General features: G+C 41.3%; 2 protein-coding genes across 8 annotated transcripts in view; both read left to right on the top strand.

Annotated features, from left to right (window-relative positions):
- CTXN2 (cortexin 2) lies at positions 1 to 5,207 on the top strand. Of its 3 annotated transcripts, XM_030496645.1 has the most exons (3): positions 1 to 191; positions 1,099 to 1,405; positions 4,760 to 5,207. In XM_030496645.1, the coding sequence occupies exon 3, from the start codon at positions 4,817 to 4,819 to the stop codon at positions 5,060 to 5,062; it is 246 nt and encodes an 81-aa protein (XP_030352505.1). In that variant the 5' UTR covers positions 1 to 191; positions 1,099 to 1,405; positions 4,760 to 4,816; the 3' UTR covers positions 5,063 to 5,207. The 3 variants fall into 3 exon arrangements, with proteins under 3 accessions (XP_030352505.1, XP_030352503.1, XP_030352504.1); XM_030496643.1 differs by lacking the exon at positions 1,099 to 1,405; XM_030496644.1 differs by lacking the exon at positions 1 to 191 and having other exon boundaries at positions 348 to 1,405.
- A 2,447-nt stretch (positions 5,208 to 7,654) lies between these two features.
- SLC12A1 (solute carrier family 12 member 1) overlaps positions 7,655 to 15,125 on the top strand; it is a 53,367-nt gene continuing 45,896 nt past the window's right edge. For 4 of the 5 annotated variants that reach the window (XR_003993020.1, XM_030496642.1, XM_030496641.1 and 1 more), the window contains exons 1-2: positions 7,655 to 7,747; positions 12,818 to 13,415. Coding sequence is in view for 4 of the 5 variants with exons in the window: in XM_030496642.1 (XP_030352502.1) it covers positions 13,005 to 13,415 (411 nt within the window). In the remaining variant the exon portion in view is untranslated. Of the gene's footprint in view, positions 7,897 to 12,817; positions 13,416 to 15,125 lie in introns of all 5 variants that reach the window. The other variant, XM_030496640.1, reaches the window with a different exon arrangement.

Genomic DNA, 15,125 nt, shown 5'->3' with positions numbered 1-15,125 from the left:
CAGGAGCGGCTGTGTCTAATTTTTTAGGGCGGCTTGAGCATCTCCCGGCGGGATCGCAGCGCCGGGCGGCGAGGGGAGCCCGGGCGGGCCGTCGGGGCTCCAGCCTGGGCTCCCGACCGCCGGCGAACCGGGCCCGGAGCCGCGGGGAGCTCCGCGCTCCGCCACCATGGGCAGCAGCGCGGAGGACACCGGTTGGTAGCGCGGGCGGCGCGGGGCGGGGGGCGGCGGGTCTGACCTTGCGGCACCGCCCGGCCCGCACCCCGCGGGGGCAGCGCTAGGGGGCGGCCGCGGGGGGTGAACGCGGGAATGTGCCCCCCGAAGGGAGCAGGGCCGGTGGGAGCGAGGCGGTGCGTGCGAGCCCACAGCAACAATTGCTTTGGAGGTGCGCAACCTCCCGCAGGCTCCATCCCCGGGAAAGCAGGCAACATGCTCCGCGTTCACAAGTTAAGCATGATGCTAGTGAACGTTTTAGTCTCCTGCCTCTCTATTATCTAAACGTAGACCACAAACATGAATTCACAGCACAGGAGCTCTTGTACAATGGAGACTCCAGCCTTGTGCTTTTACAGAGGATACGGTCTCATTTCTGCAATCCATTGCTTGTCTGAAGGCTGGAAGTGTCACTGTCTGGCTGCTGCGTTGCAGGGCAATGCCGTTTATGAGAAAGTGTTGCCTGCACCCTGAGCTACCATGCCACACAACCACTGCCTGTTTGTGGGGGGCTTTGCTCTCCTTGCAGAACAGTTCTCCATGCCTTCATTTGCCAGGCATCCATGCTCTGGCCTTCCGATCTTATACCTCTCTGTATGTTGTCTTAGAAATCTTACTCTGAAGAGACAGTCTTCTCCCCAGCAATTTAGAGAATACAGGCAAGCAATGTACACCTGAGCATGACAGGTTGGCTCTGTGGTAACAGAGCTGGCTTTGCAGCACTTCTGGCCATGTTTTCTTAATTCGGATAACTCAGATGCTTAGGAGAATTCCAAATTCATGCTGATTTCTATTTCATCACATTCCCTCCATTGTCTAACCCTTTCACCTCCTATGCCCAATTCCTGTAACAGCAGTCCTGGAATACAGTTCACTTTCCTTGAACAGATTGTTAAGGACAAATGAGGTGCTTCTGAAATTCCCAGAGGATGCCTGTTTATGTGCCTAACTACACCAACACCTTTTAAGTCAGGTTTGCTGTCACTCACACACAAGCCTGGGACTGAAGCTATTTGAAGTACCTTCAGAATGACCACGCACCAGCAGCTGGGCTGCAGACATCCAAGGGGAGAACAGATGGCAACTGATTCGGTCCATTTTGTTACACGCTGTCGTTTATGAAGTGAGCTTTCAGGCACCTGAAGCTTAATCATGCCAAGAGGATGAATGCTCCCAGCTTGAGCAGACGTTTAAGGTACTGATTTCCAGTACTGAGCCATTACAAAAAAACTCCATAGTGGGTTCTGTGAGGGAAGGAAACCCAAAATATAAGAAAGATCATTGAGGAAGTCTTTCTTTAACACTTACTGGCTACTTTCTTAATCTCAGTCTCTCTGAAAACATAAGGCTGAAAGCTAGGTCTGAAAAAAATGATATTAAAACCACCAAAGAGCTGGGGCTGGGATCTTCAATCTGCACCAAACATTGGCAGAGTTGGGCTGGTGATGCTTCCAGAATAAGAATTTCATCATCTTTCTTCTACCTGCCTGACAATATTTAGTGCCCATGGTGCTCCCCTTCACCCTCCATAGGTGCAGCCACCACCCCTAGCTCATACCTCCACTCTCCTGACCTCAGTGGTCTGTGTGCTAAGATATTTTCCTCATTCCTGTTTTCCCTAGGACTCAAATTGTTACTTCTGGCCTTACAAGGGCCTCCAAAGGCCTTTTATTTCACAGCAGGGTGTTAAGGAGCCTTTCTTTATGCCAGTGTTTTCATATGGGCAATGAATCAAAGGATGAGTAGAGTCTGACCTATAAAAAACATCAAGAGAGATTAGTCTGAGGCTAGCACCTACAAAATGACTCTGCAGATTCTAACTGATATAATGCTTGTCCTCATCATACTGCCCTAAAGGTTATCCTCAAGGATTTTTGGATCCAGGCCATGTTAGTTAGTATTCAGAGTCTTCTGACTCACAACTTGACACATACATTGCAGCAAATGAAAGGATATCTGACTAACTGGGAGAGGACATCTAGCCTGTATGCAGCACTGAAATGTGAAAACAATGAAAAGGCACTCAAGGTCAGTCTTGGTACCACAGTAATTAGAGCAAAAAGTTTTGTGAACTTTAAGGCTTTAATTACGATTTCTGAAATTCAGGACAAGGAAGAAAAGAACACAAAGCTGTGTATCAGAGTTTCCCAGAACCAATCCCCTCCACCCCCAGCCACTGTGGCCACTGTTTTCTGATGCAGCTGTCTGGCAAACTCTTGCCAAATAAGGCTAACACATCAATTTCTTACCAGTCCATGTTTCAGCATTGGTCAAGCTTTGCACAGAGATCTGTCCCATAACGTCTCCTGACAAGCACATCATGTACAAGCAAATCCCACTAATCCCAGTGTGTAACCTGCAAGAGTAGTAAGACTGGAACTCATATTCTTGGAATATGATGGTGAAGAAATGTCATCTCAAACACATACATATTTCTCTGGACTCAGCTCAAATGCAGGGTTCTCCATGGCCAGCCTGTCCCTAACATTTCTCTCTCTGTCTTTCAAGATAGCAATTGGTTTTTTTGGGTCTGGTTTCCCCAGGTAGTGTCTAAATATTATTTTCCTATATAAGCCTTTCATTTAATATTTATAACCAGTGTCCAGGACTTTTGGAAGGTATTTTTTTCCCTTAACTGGCTCTTGTTCAAATCAACCGATTTGTGACATAAATTTGTGCTACTGAACTTTCTGTGATTTCTTTTCTTTCCTCAGAAGGTCAAACTTAAAAGAAAAATTGGAAGTATGCCCAATACAAACCTCTAGAGCAGGTGGGCTTTATCTGCGATATATTTTCAAAAAGTAAATACTGATTGGTTTTGACATTACTTCTAATTCCCATAGGCAATATCTGCATCTTTTCTCCAACTTAACAGGACTTACAACAGCATGACCCAAAGAGAAAAATACCATTCAAAACAAAGGATCTCTTACACAGCTCTATAGAATAAACAGAACGTTGTTTTTTATGCTCTAGTAAGTGTGTAAAGACTGTAGTAGGAAACCATATTATTTAATACCTTATATAATGAGGGTTATTGCAAAAAGAGACTTGTCTTGCCCTTTTAATCCTTGTTTTAAAATTTTCATTATTTAGGATAACATTCAGAAATCCCACAAATTTGAAGTGAGAGACACCAAACGAGATAAAAGTTCTGTCCATTTCTGTCTTCTCAGGAATACCAAATCTTATTCTTACTGTTTCTGTTGCTCTTCATTGTAGGCTCTCTCAGGATATGGCTACTTGCAGCCATGACTGCAGTACAGAGGAGAGGTACTGGAGCTCCCTTTAAACTGGCTGGCAGCGCCGGTACCTGAAGCAGTGTAGCCATGGCAGCACAGAGCTCTGACTGGCCTCATTACTCTGCCAAGAAATAAACGGATACTGGGAATTCCCTGGGGGAAAAAGGGTTGAATTGTTAACAGAAAGAATTTCCCCCTGAGGCACGTTTGTTAAATAGGTGTTAACAAGAGCCAAAAGACCTCAAGCTCCAACTTTCGAATAAAAATGCCTTTGTCCTTTGGCACTTCTGATGTCCTAGTCCTTCCAATTCTCCTCCTGTCTACAGAGACAAAACAAACGTGATTTCAATATCTGATAGAAAACCTGAAATCAAAATTATTCCCACCCCCAACTAAAATCTGTACATAAGATCTCCTTAAAAAGACAAAAGTCTCCTGGCTGGAAACACATAGAGCTCTCCTGGTGGCAGTGGCAGGGTGGAGATGCTCAAGCATCTTGCCTCCATAGGACACAGAATCAGTCTCCAGAGGTCCATGAGGAGCATGCTCTGGCCTGGTGTTTACTATGCCTGTAAAAATGGCAGGATATGGATGTGTTTAATAGGGAAGACCGAGGAGAAGAAACAAATGAGAGCAAGATTTAGGAGAATGGAATTCACTTCTATTATCTCTTTTCCCACCAATTTTTCCTCATACACAAGAGCAGACATACATAGAGGAAGGTGAAGGAGCAATTTTACCAATATGCTCACTTTCTTACAAGCTCAAAATGCACACAGCATTTTTCTGAAAATGGAGCCCAATACTTCACTAAAATTGCACATACAATGTTTTGTTTTACAAGTTGGATTTATTTATTTAGCTTTATAAGCTAAATTACATAAGCAAAACCCACATTATTTGGCTGAGATTCCCTCTGAGGTCAATGCAAGTTTAACTAGTTTACGGACTGAGGTGTAAAGCCATTTCAGAATTTCCCCAGGTGGAGATCTTGGTGAGTATTGCCAAATCAGAATCTGTAGGTGTGTGCCCAATCGGACAGAATGCTGTTTGAAACAGACATGTACTGAAATTGCTGTTTTGAGGAGACAGCCAGAAAACTGTGAGTTTGCTGTCTCATAACACAGGCCAGTAAGTGGATGGTGTGTAGAGGCTGAAAGTTGCAACTTCATCACATTAATTTAAATGTGAAAAAACAACAGGACACTACTAAAATCCAAACTGCTTTTCATTTCCAAATGTTCATATGCTGCAGATATACACACCCCATTCAGAGCTAACCAAAATTATTCTACTTTTCTATGCAGGCAAAGAAGCAATAGAGGTGAAAATCCCACAGAGTCACCAGGATGTGATGCCCAACAATGAGCAGTAATTACTGCAGCAACAGTTCAGCCAGCATGAGTGTCAACGAAATATCTGCCTTCTCTCTGACTTTAGAACAAAAAACTGGCTTTGCCTTTGTGGGCATTTTGTGTGTTTTCTTGGGACTCCTAATTATCAGATGCTTCAAAATTTTGTTAGACCCCTACAGTAGTATGCCTTCGTCTACATGGGAAGATGAAGTTGAGGGGTTGGATAAAGGAACATTTGATTATGCTCTTGCATGAAAACTCACAGAATATCCTGCCTTATATTTGATGTTGATTTCACTTTGGAAACCAACTGTTGTTACATTTGTTATACATACCTGCGTTTTGGAGATATGTTGGTGCCATCCATTTTGTTAAATAAATATTTGTTGCAAACTCAAAAGGCACTTCATGTTGCTTTTGTTTGAGTAACAGTTTAAAGATAGATAAGAAATGGCTAGCAGCAAATACATACTACAATAAACAATTCACTAGAAAGTTATCATGGTCAAAAAGTATTTTAAGAATCAGATAATATCTGCCTCTTCAGAGGAGGATATCATTTCTACTGTGTCTCATGATCAGCTCTGAAAAGTGAAGGACAATAGACAGATTCAGGAATGGTGAATGCTTATGCGTAATTCCTTCCCCTTCTCATCTGACACAATTTTCTGAAGTTCACAGGCTGTGCTTGTATACTGAGAAAATAAAAGTGGAGGACAACAACTGGTTGTGGCTCAGAGGAGGTGCCTACAACAGGTGTGTGTCTCTGTTGCTGAGATGAAAGGAATAAGGGCTATTCTACACACAACAAGGAACTAACGGGAAAGCTAATGATCACATCAACTGCTAACTCACCTCTCACCTTCCAAGAAGAGCAGGTGCTGTGCTGATGACTGTATAAGGAAAGTGTACATTGCTTCTGTATGAAACTTGATGTGGTCCTCTGCAAACAGTGCATAGCTCATATGAGAGTATTTTGTGGTAGGTCTTCCTTCTCCTACTCTACAGCAACAGAAAGTCAAGCAGAATTAGTGAAAGGGAAACAAACATCATCAAGGAAGTTTTTGATTCTACAAATATTCTGCAATACAAAATATATTACCTGCTTAGAACTCCAGTGTGAACCAACACCACCACAGTGGTGAAAAAGTGAATGTTAGGTAAATTCTTAGAGTCTAGCTGAATTGGTCAAGCATGGCACTTTTTTACTCCACTTGGTTATGGAAGAAGATGCAGTTGAAACTGGAACTTTACTCATCTGGTTTACAGCTCCCAGCAGTAATTACACCAGCTTGGCACGGCCAAAGCAGAGTCATGCTGCAAACCCATCTGTATCCCCGAGAGGGGCAGGGATCCAGAGCTGACCAGAGATCTCTGTACTCTCCAGCCCCTCACCACAGCTGGTTCGTCTGTTCATGCTCCTACAACTGTGCACAGGGTATGATCTGGATTGTCAAACTGAAGAATCAGTCGCAGGAGATTCTATCAAGGCAGAAGAACTAACAGTGAAAGCAGAGGCTCAAATCTGGGTATTCAAGGTCACCCTCATATACACAGCTGTTTAGCAAGTGCGACAGTACTTGACAGAAATTCAATTCAGATTTTAAGGCAGCTGGCATTAGAATTTTAAGCAGTCACTTTTGCTAAACAGCTCTGTTTGCAATGAGCAGCAAAGACAAGGAGATCAGTTACAGCAGTTGGTTTCTTTTGCATGTGTTCTGAAAAATACATATTGTCCCTTTTGCCCTGTATACGAGGCAGAGGCAGGCAGTGGAACAGCAGACCTCAGTTGCCATTTGGAACATGAAATACTAGATTGTACAGGGAAGGACATGAATCTTCTGTCTGAAGAATATGAGAGAAGAACAGCCAACACTAATCTACACTGGTCCATTTGAATTTTAAAACAAACAATTTTGTGAATGTAGGAGCTTTTAACCTGCTTCAGATTCTGCATAAGAAAAAATATCAGATCCTCAGAGATTCAGTATATTACATTTATCTTAGTTAATTTAACCACAACATCAAAGGTAGGTATCAGTACACAGATTCATGTGACCTGTTATTGCTGGATAGGACCATCCGCTGCAGAGACCTGACACTGCCATTCTTTTTACACGCACCTAATCAGCACAGCTGAGCTCCATGCTGTCAGGTTAGAGTCCTGAAGGTATTTATGTTATCTGGGTTAAATATAGTTTGGTTATCTCTAAACTACACAGCAAACATACCCAAAGAACCCCAATACTGTTATACTATTGTTCTTAACCCAGTCTATTGCTGGAAGCAATTATCAAATTCTCTTATGATTAGAAAGCTTCATCATTTCCTGCCTGCCCTCCTCTGCACCCTCAAAAGACAAGGGAGTCAGTCTTCCCAGTAAGAATACACAAAACACATTTTTTCAGAGGTTTTCCTTAAATCTAGAGAGTAAAACTTTGAACAGGGTTAGGAGCAAATGATTTAAAACCGCATGTAGGACAAGGTGACCCACCAATGACTGATCCCACTGAATTCACTGGAATCTCTTCTGCATAAAATTCTGTGAGCAGAAGCCTGAACTCTTATCATCTTCATTACTATACATGCAGAACTGAAAAATAGAGAGATCATCATCTGTGCACAGAGTGAGGCAGAGCTGGGAGGGAAATGGAGATAACAAAAGTATTTTCAGTCCCCCTTAGAAATTTTGCAGTACCATAAACCCAGTAATTGTAATGGATAGGAACGTTTGCCGGTTAATAGTTAAACTAGAATGGCTCTCTAAATCACCATCCAGAAATGTTTTGAACAAAAGGGATTGGATGGTCTATTCAGTATATTAAGCAGGAGAAATAGCTAGCCAATAAGGCAGAGTCTGTAATGCCTCAAAGAGAGGGACACGCTATACACATGAATAAAAGAAGCAGATTGTCCTTCCCTAAAAACACAGGATTGATGGTAAGTTAAATTATCCTGAATAAGGTAAACTTGATTATTTATGCGTAATGCTAGAATACGAAACACAAAAGTAATGGCAAATAACAGTTGAGACACCTCTGGAAATACAGTGTGAAAATCAAAGTATTATTTTCAAGAACCGCAGAAAGGTAAGAGAGTTTTCTTTTCCTAGCAAAATAGTCATATTATGGAAATAAGATAGTGAAATTACAGAGTCATTTTACTTGGTAGCAAAAATCTCATTGTCATCAAAGAATCAGGATTTCATTCAGTCATGGAGATGGAAACAAACCTACTTTCACTGACCCTAATGACAACAGATTTGTTTTTGCTTCTTCATGCTTGAAGATGAAACACTTCCTTACTACTTTAAAAGGCTGAAGGAAGCACACTACTATCTATGATCAAAAATATGTAGTAGGAGTAGCAACAATAATATTGATTATCCAAATCCAATAGAAGCAAAATAAACTAAATAAATGTAACATGTTGCTGTGAGGCTTACAAAATACTAAACAGGAAAATCAACATAAATATGAGGGAACTATAAAGTGGTATCATTGCAGAGAGGTGACAGCAGAATACTATCTATAGTTGATGGAAGAAGTCAGAAAACATGCTTTAGCTATATCTCATACTGAAGATGGAGGACATTTGATTATCAGCTGTTGAAATCTTTATTTTGATATGTGATTTTAGAGAAAATTTACATTGCTGAGGTATAAATATTTTATCTTCTGCTGCCAAATGGCCAAATGCATTTCATAAAATCATTGAGAAATGTAAATTGGAAAAAAATCTCTGGGGGATCATCTAGTCCAACCTCTTGTGAAAACACACAACTTAAAACAAATGCCTCTAATGGACTTATTTAACCAGATTTTGAGTTCATATGTTCCTTTATATAGATAAATCTTGTTTCTAAAACTTTCTGGTTTTACATATACTTGCAGAGTTTCAATATCTAAGCATGCTCCCTTTTAGTCAGTTTGAACAGACTTGGACTCCTACTGCGTTATACAGGTCAATACGACCACCCTCCCTTATCCTCCTTAGAAGTATGTTTCAAGACATATGGATTGCCATTGTTTCAATAGCTTTTTTCAGGGCCACCTAGGCCATCCTTGTAAGTTGCTGCAAAGGTACTTAACCTACTAAAGGCCTTAAATGTAAGTACTCCTTTTGCTTTTGGTGTTTTTGTTTGCTTGGTTTATTGAGGGGGGCTGTGTGGGAAAGCGAAGGTGGGAAGCAGATTGCACAGCTATGGTATGTTCACCTTTCTATGGGCTGCCACTCAGAGGGTCCTAGAGAGGCTAGAAGAATGGGCCAACAGGAATCTCATGACATTCATGAAGGACAAATGCAAATCAGACAGACTCAACCCCTGCACTATACAGGCTGGGGACCCGCTGGCAGGGAGCAACTCTCCTGCAAGGGACCTGGTAACCAGCAGGCTACAGAGGAGTCAGCACCATGGCCTGGGAGCAATGAAAGTGAACAGTGTCCTGGGCTGCATTAACAGGACCATAACCAGTAGACCAAGAAAAGTGATCTATTCCCCTCTAGAAACCCTGTTTCTAAGTTTGTCTACCTGTCCTGTCCTTCCCTGCCTTTCCTTCCAGATATTGATAAATGTGTGTGTCTGATGGAGGGCCATCAAGATGGTCAGGGGTAGGAGTATTTGCCTATAAGGAAAAGAGGCTTGTTTAAGCACAGGAAGAAGAGGCATTAGGGGAACCTAAGCGGCCCCCCCAGTACTTACGAGGAGGTTACTGGAAAGGTAGAACCTTGGTCTTTACTGAAGTGCACAGAAGGACACAAACCCACTCTGAGGACAATTAAGCATCGTAATAGGCTGACAAGGCAGGTTGTGGAATCTGTCCTTGGAGGATGTCAAGACCTAATTGTTAAAAGCTCTAAGTAACCTGATTTACATTCAGTGTTCCCTCTGCTTTGAGTGGGAGGTTAGACGAGTGTGGTTTAAGCCCAGCCACTGTGCTTGTTGCTTGGGATGGAGCAGCCATGTTGTCTGTTGCTTTGCCATCAGATCCAGAGACATCTTTTTCCTGCTCCTTACAGAACAGAGCAGAGCTCCTTACACAGCTCTGTAGGCATAGGCCAAGCCCCATCACGTTGCAGTGAGTTGTCTCTCTAGTACTGCCAGGATGACAGCACACCTCATCTAAGTGTTTTACTAGTTTTTCTGGATTTCGCACTTGTTCAGGGGTGAAGTTCCAAAGCACTGGAGGGGCCAACTGGCTTAAGTGCTTGCCCATAAGATCCCACACACCCTGCCAATCATGACTGTCCACCCGCAGGGAAGATCTCTTGGTGGTATTCTTACATAGTTGTTTAACCTTAGACAGGACCCGAGCCTGACCCTGCTTAGCTTCTGAGATCAGACAAGATCAGGTGTTCTCGAGGTGGTATGGCTGTAGGTAAAACGCATGCAGCATATTCAGCAACATAATCCCAGCAAAAGCAGCAGGCTGGTTTCAAGAGCATTAAAAGGATATTCAAAATCTTTAACATTTTCAAACCCTGCTGTAAACAACCTGGTGGGGGAGCGGATGGTGTGAGAGGATGTCTCTTTCATAGGTTGACCCTCTGGGGGGGGCCGGGGAAGAGAGGTGTAATCGTTAATAATTCCTATCACAAGCCTCCCATAGTATAGAGGTGATGGCCACATTGAGAACACATGCCAGACCAGTTTTATGATCAATAATTCTATTGTATTACAAGCAATTATCATAAAGTACAGCAAAATGAGAACCTTATCCCAGGCCCCAAAGCCAATAAACACCAAAACAGCAAATATTGGCTGCAATTAAGGTGTGACATAATGAAACTCTGAGACCAAGGGCAACAACCCCAAAAGCAAATGAATCAGCATTGTGACAAGTGACTATGAATCCGAAACAATGAATGCTTATCACAAATATGATTAGACACACTCTGGTCAGATCTGTCGTTATCTCAACCCTTCGTGCCCCACGATGGGCGCCACAAAGGTCTGTCGTGGTTTAAGCCCAGCTGGTAACTCAGAACCACACAGCCACTTGCTCACTCCCCCTCTTCTTCCTCTCTCCGCTCCTGGAGGGATGGGGAGGAGAATTGAAAGAATGTAAATCGCATGGCTTGAGATAAAAACGGTCCAGTAACTAAGGTATAACACAAAACTACTACTGCTACCACCAATAATAATAATGACAAGGGAAATAACATGGGGAGAGAATACAAAACTAAAAAGGGAAGGGAAAAAACCCAATAAACACAAGCGATGCACAGTACAATTGCTCACCACCCACTGACCGATACCCAGCCTGACCTGAGCAGTGATCGGTCTCTTCCGGGCAACTCCTCCCAGTTTATATACTGGGCATGATGTGCTGTGGTATGGAATACCCCTTTGGCTAGTTTGGGTCAGGTGTCCTGTCTCTGCTTCCTCCCGGCTTCCCCTGCCCCTCTTCCCTGCCAGAGCATGAGACTGAGAAGTCCTTGATCAGGGTAAGCATCACTTGGCAACAACTAAAACATTGGTGTGTTATCAGCACTGTTCTCAGACTAAAGCCAAAACACAGCACTGCACCAGCTGCTAAGAAGGAGAAAAATAACTTACAGCTGAACCCAGGACAACTAGATAAGCTCCCAAGGTCCCTTCCAACCTTCATGATTCTATGACTTGCTACGATTTCTTTCAAATCATCTTTTTGAGTGTACAAATGTGAAATTGACTATAAAATTCTATGAACTTTTCAATGCCCAGGACTATTGTTAGTATTTCTCAATAATTACTACTTTACCATAATCATTTATTTCCTCCATTATAATTTAGGAAGCCCAATGCTATTTTTGGATCTGTTTCAGCTCTCTATTTATTACTTCACATTACATCAATTTCATTTACATAAAGGATGAACAATTTGCTATATCTTAATTGCTTGCTCATAAATCGTCGCCATCCTATAACTACTGAAAACTTAGTTGAGCTTTTGTAGTTAATTCTTTAAAAATGTATTTGATTCAAGCTTTTCATGCAAATTTAATTCAAGATTATGAGAGAAATATACATGGTATCATAATACTTAAGTGGAACATAAACAGTAAATGGACTTCATGGAATCTTGTATCACATCCCTTTCTCTGGCTTACTAAACATACATTTTCTCTGGCTTCAATTAAACATTGCATTATTAAAAGAAACACTACATTTTGAAATCAATTTTATGTACTTAAATCTGATCCAAAGCCCATTTTATGTAGATGGCATGATGAATCCTGATTTAGGATTCTGCCAACTATGCCAATTTGTTGCAAATGGGTGATATAGATTGCTTAAAGAATCACTTTAAAAGCTATTAGCAAACGTGATTTTAATATGGTGTTGTAAAAGTTACCATACTACAAGGTTATGCATGGTATCAGTCACTTACTACCGATCTATCATTGGTAAAAGGTTCCTCTGCCTCAAACAACAACCTTGAGAGGCATCCCAGTTCGAGGGGAGGTCACCACCATGCAGCCACACTGCCTAGCAGGAAGAGCTCAAAGAAGGCTCATTTAGGCTGTCATCTTTATGGAATAAAGTGGTTGACTTGTAGTTGAATTATAGGTGATGGAAAAGGTATGCATGAGACTCCTTGTACCCACGACTTTCTCTGTTCCTTGATAAATAAGTCTTGGAAAAGTCACCTGCAATTCATGTGTTAATTGCATGAAGGGCATTCCAAGCTCATCTGCATCGATGTTCACTGTGTTACTCTGCTCCTTTGTGGGTTTTCAGAGAGCATGTTGAACCTAGAGGAGTTCTTGGCCCATTTACAACTTAGGCCTCTACCTCCTTTGGAGCCTGTACCAAACCACTGCTAGTTTGGTTAAGAGGTCGAGCACATCAGCCATACATGGAAACAGCCCCACAAATTCAGTCTTTGACTCAACTAGTTTTTTACTCAACAAGTCATAGGATTACAGCCTCATGGATATTTGATGAGGCAGGGAAGAGCTTATGGTAGAAAACATATCTAACTGTGCAAGTTAATAGAAATGTTTTATTTATATTTTTTATGGCAGAAACACAGCGGACAACATTAGGACGACTGCTTACAGGTTTAAAGAAAGATTTCTCAGAACTTCATTACTTGAAGAACACAGATTTCATATGCAACAGCACTAAACCCTTTGCTGTAGCTGCAACTAACTAGCTGCAGCCATAGAAGAGTAAACGGGTCACTGACCTAAAATTATAGCATCCCTCAAGATGTCAATGAATAATTCACCAAATGTATTCTTGGATCCAAATGCAAATCGGTTTCAAGTTAACATAATTAATGAAAGCCATGACAACAATGAAGCATCCCAAGAGGATGTGGGTTCTGACCCACCACATTATGAAGAAACATCTTTTACTGACGAAGCACATAACAGACTGAGAATCAGTTACAGACCAGGAAAAAGAGAATTATATGACAACTTCCTTCAAAATGGGGAGAAAACAGAAGCTAGTTTACATCCCTACGATACTCACAATAAAATGTATTATCTACAAACTTTTGGCCATAACACAATGGACCCAGTTCCCAAAATTGATTATTATAGAAACACTGGCAGCGTCAGTGGGAATAAGCTCAGCAGACCAAGCTTATTAGAAATTCATGAACAACTGGCAAAGGTAAGTGGAAAGGAAAGATACAAATTTTCTCGATTCCTTTTCCAGGCTGTTAATTCTGTTTATTAATATGAAAAAGTCCTTAAATTCATGGACCTTGCCCAAGAGAAAAATTACAGGTAATCACTTACCATATTTCCTTTGGTACCTGCAGTATGTTTTCTGCCCCGTACCCTGCTCAAAGCAAAGATTGTTATTACAAGGTGATAGTAATGTACTTGATTAACAGAAAAACATAGCTTAATCTTGCCTAAATGTATAGAACTACTGAATTTTTTCTGTTTCACGTAGTTAGGACGGCAGATGATGAATATCAATTCATAAGCTAACCAAGTTACACAGTTCACACTTATTCTAAACTTGAATTTAAGATCAATTCATAACTAAGTTTCATAGATTCCTCAGTAGTATTCATTTTTTATATATATATGAATATTATAAAAAAAAGTGCAATAAATGCAATTTCAACTAATCAGAAATCCAAAGCACTACCTGTTTATTGCTGTAATGAACCATTCAAACAGCAAGAAAGAACCCAGAACAAGGGTGTTGAGGCTGAAGTGTTTGCTCAGAAAAGGGATAGCAGGCAACAGTTTCCAGGTACCGATTCAGTGAATGAATTTAGGCCTTCACGCTCATTACACCAATGAATTTGGAGAAAATCTCAAAAGCCTCTTGAATGACTACAAAGAAGGCATTTATGAAGGAATAATTTGGCTAAATTCCTCCTTGTCTATTACACAGAAGAGCTGATTAGACTTTGCTCATGTAATAGATGGGACAATATCCATGTAAAATATACTCACAGAGAGAACTGCTGAACAGGATACAACTGGCTAACCTGCCTTTGAAAGATTTTCTATGGCTGTTTCTCCTCTCCCCTTCTGAGTGGACCTACATTTGGTTAATACAATGTAGGAGTTTACTGTCGATACATATGACCAATGGATTTCATGGAAAAAACTTCCCCTTAACAGACTCTTCCTGTTTGCTCCATTTCCCCCCTCCGCTCACCACACACTACAGTAAATGAATAATGAAATACCAAAACATGTCTTTTTTTGTGATAATCCTCACTTCTGTCATCCTGTAATAAGAACTTGTGGGGACAAGAAAAAGTAGATTAAGTACTTTGAAACAGTTAAACTATTAAAAAACTTACTGCAAAACAGTGGAATAACATGATACTCTACTGATTTTGGTAAAATTGGACTCTTCCCCCTTAAGCCACAAGACCAAGTTTTCTGTAAAAAGCAGACGAGAGACACAGGATACACCTATTTACAGAATTAAAATCAAACCTTTTTTGAGGTTCTTAATTGTGTATTTGTTAGGGCAGGGCTGGAAAGAGAGAGATCACCTCAGACCGCAAGTGTCAATATGCAGCAAAACCCCCTATACTTTTTCTGTGTTGGGTGAGAGTGAAATGAGAAATCTCCAGAGAAAACACACTCTCACCACTATTCCACTCATACTTCTGAGGTTGGAATAATTTGGACAAGCATCTGATTTTTGGATGCTGGTCCAGATCTTTTTCAAACTCCAGTTCTCTGGAGATTCACCTGTCCTAACGAGGTTTAACATAAAGTAATGAAATAAAGCAAAAAATAGCCATTAGGAAAGTAGGACCTGATTCTTTATGATCTTACTAGGACAGATTCCTAGTTTTGGCCTGACTTGTTTAAATGAAGGTCTCCACAGACCTGCCTAAAA

This window comes from Strigops habroptila, chromosome 9 (assembly GCF_004027225.2).
Source record: "Strigops habroptila isolate Jane chromosome 9, bStrHab1.2.pri, whole genome shotgun sequence".
Lineage (NCBI taxonomy): Eukaryota > Metazoa > Chordata > Aves > Psittaciformes > Psittacidae > Strigops > Strigops habroptila.
The sequence above is the reverse complement of the archived record's forward strand: the minus strand, read 5'-3'. Positions and strand labels throughout refer to the sequence as shown.

Bases quoted from the DNA above. Each gene is read 5' to 3' on its own strand.
- CTXN2 (XM_030496643.1), top strand. From the start codon at position 4,817: ATGAGCAGTAATTACTGCAGCAACAGTTCAGCCAGCATGAGTGTCAAC.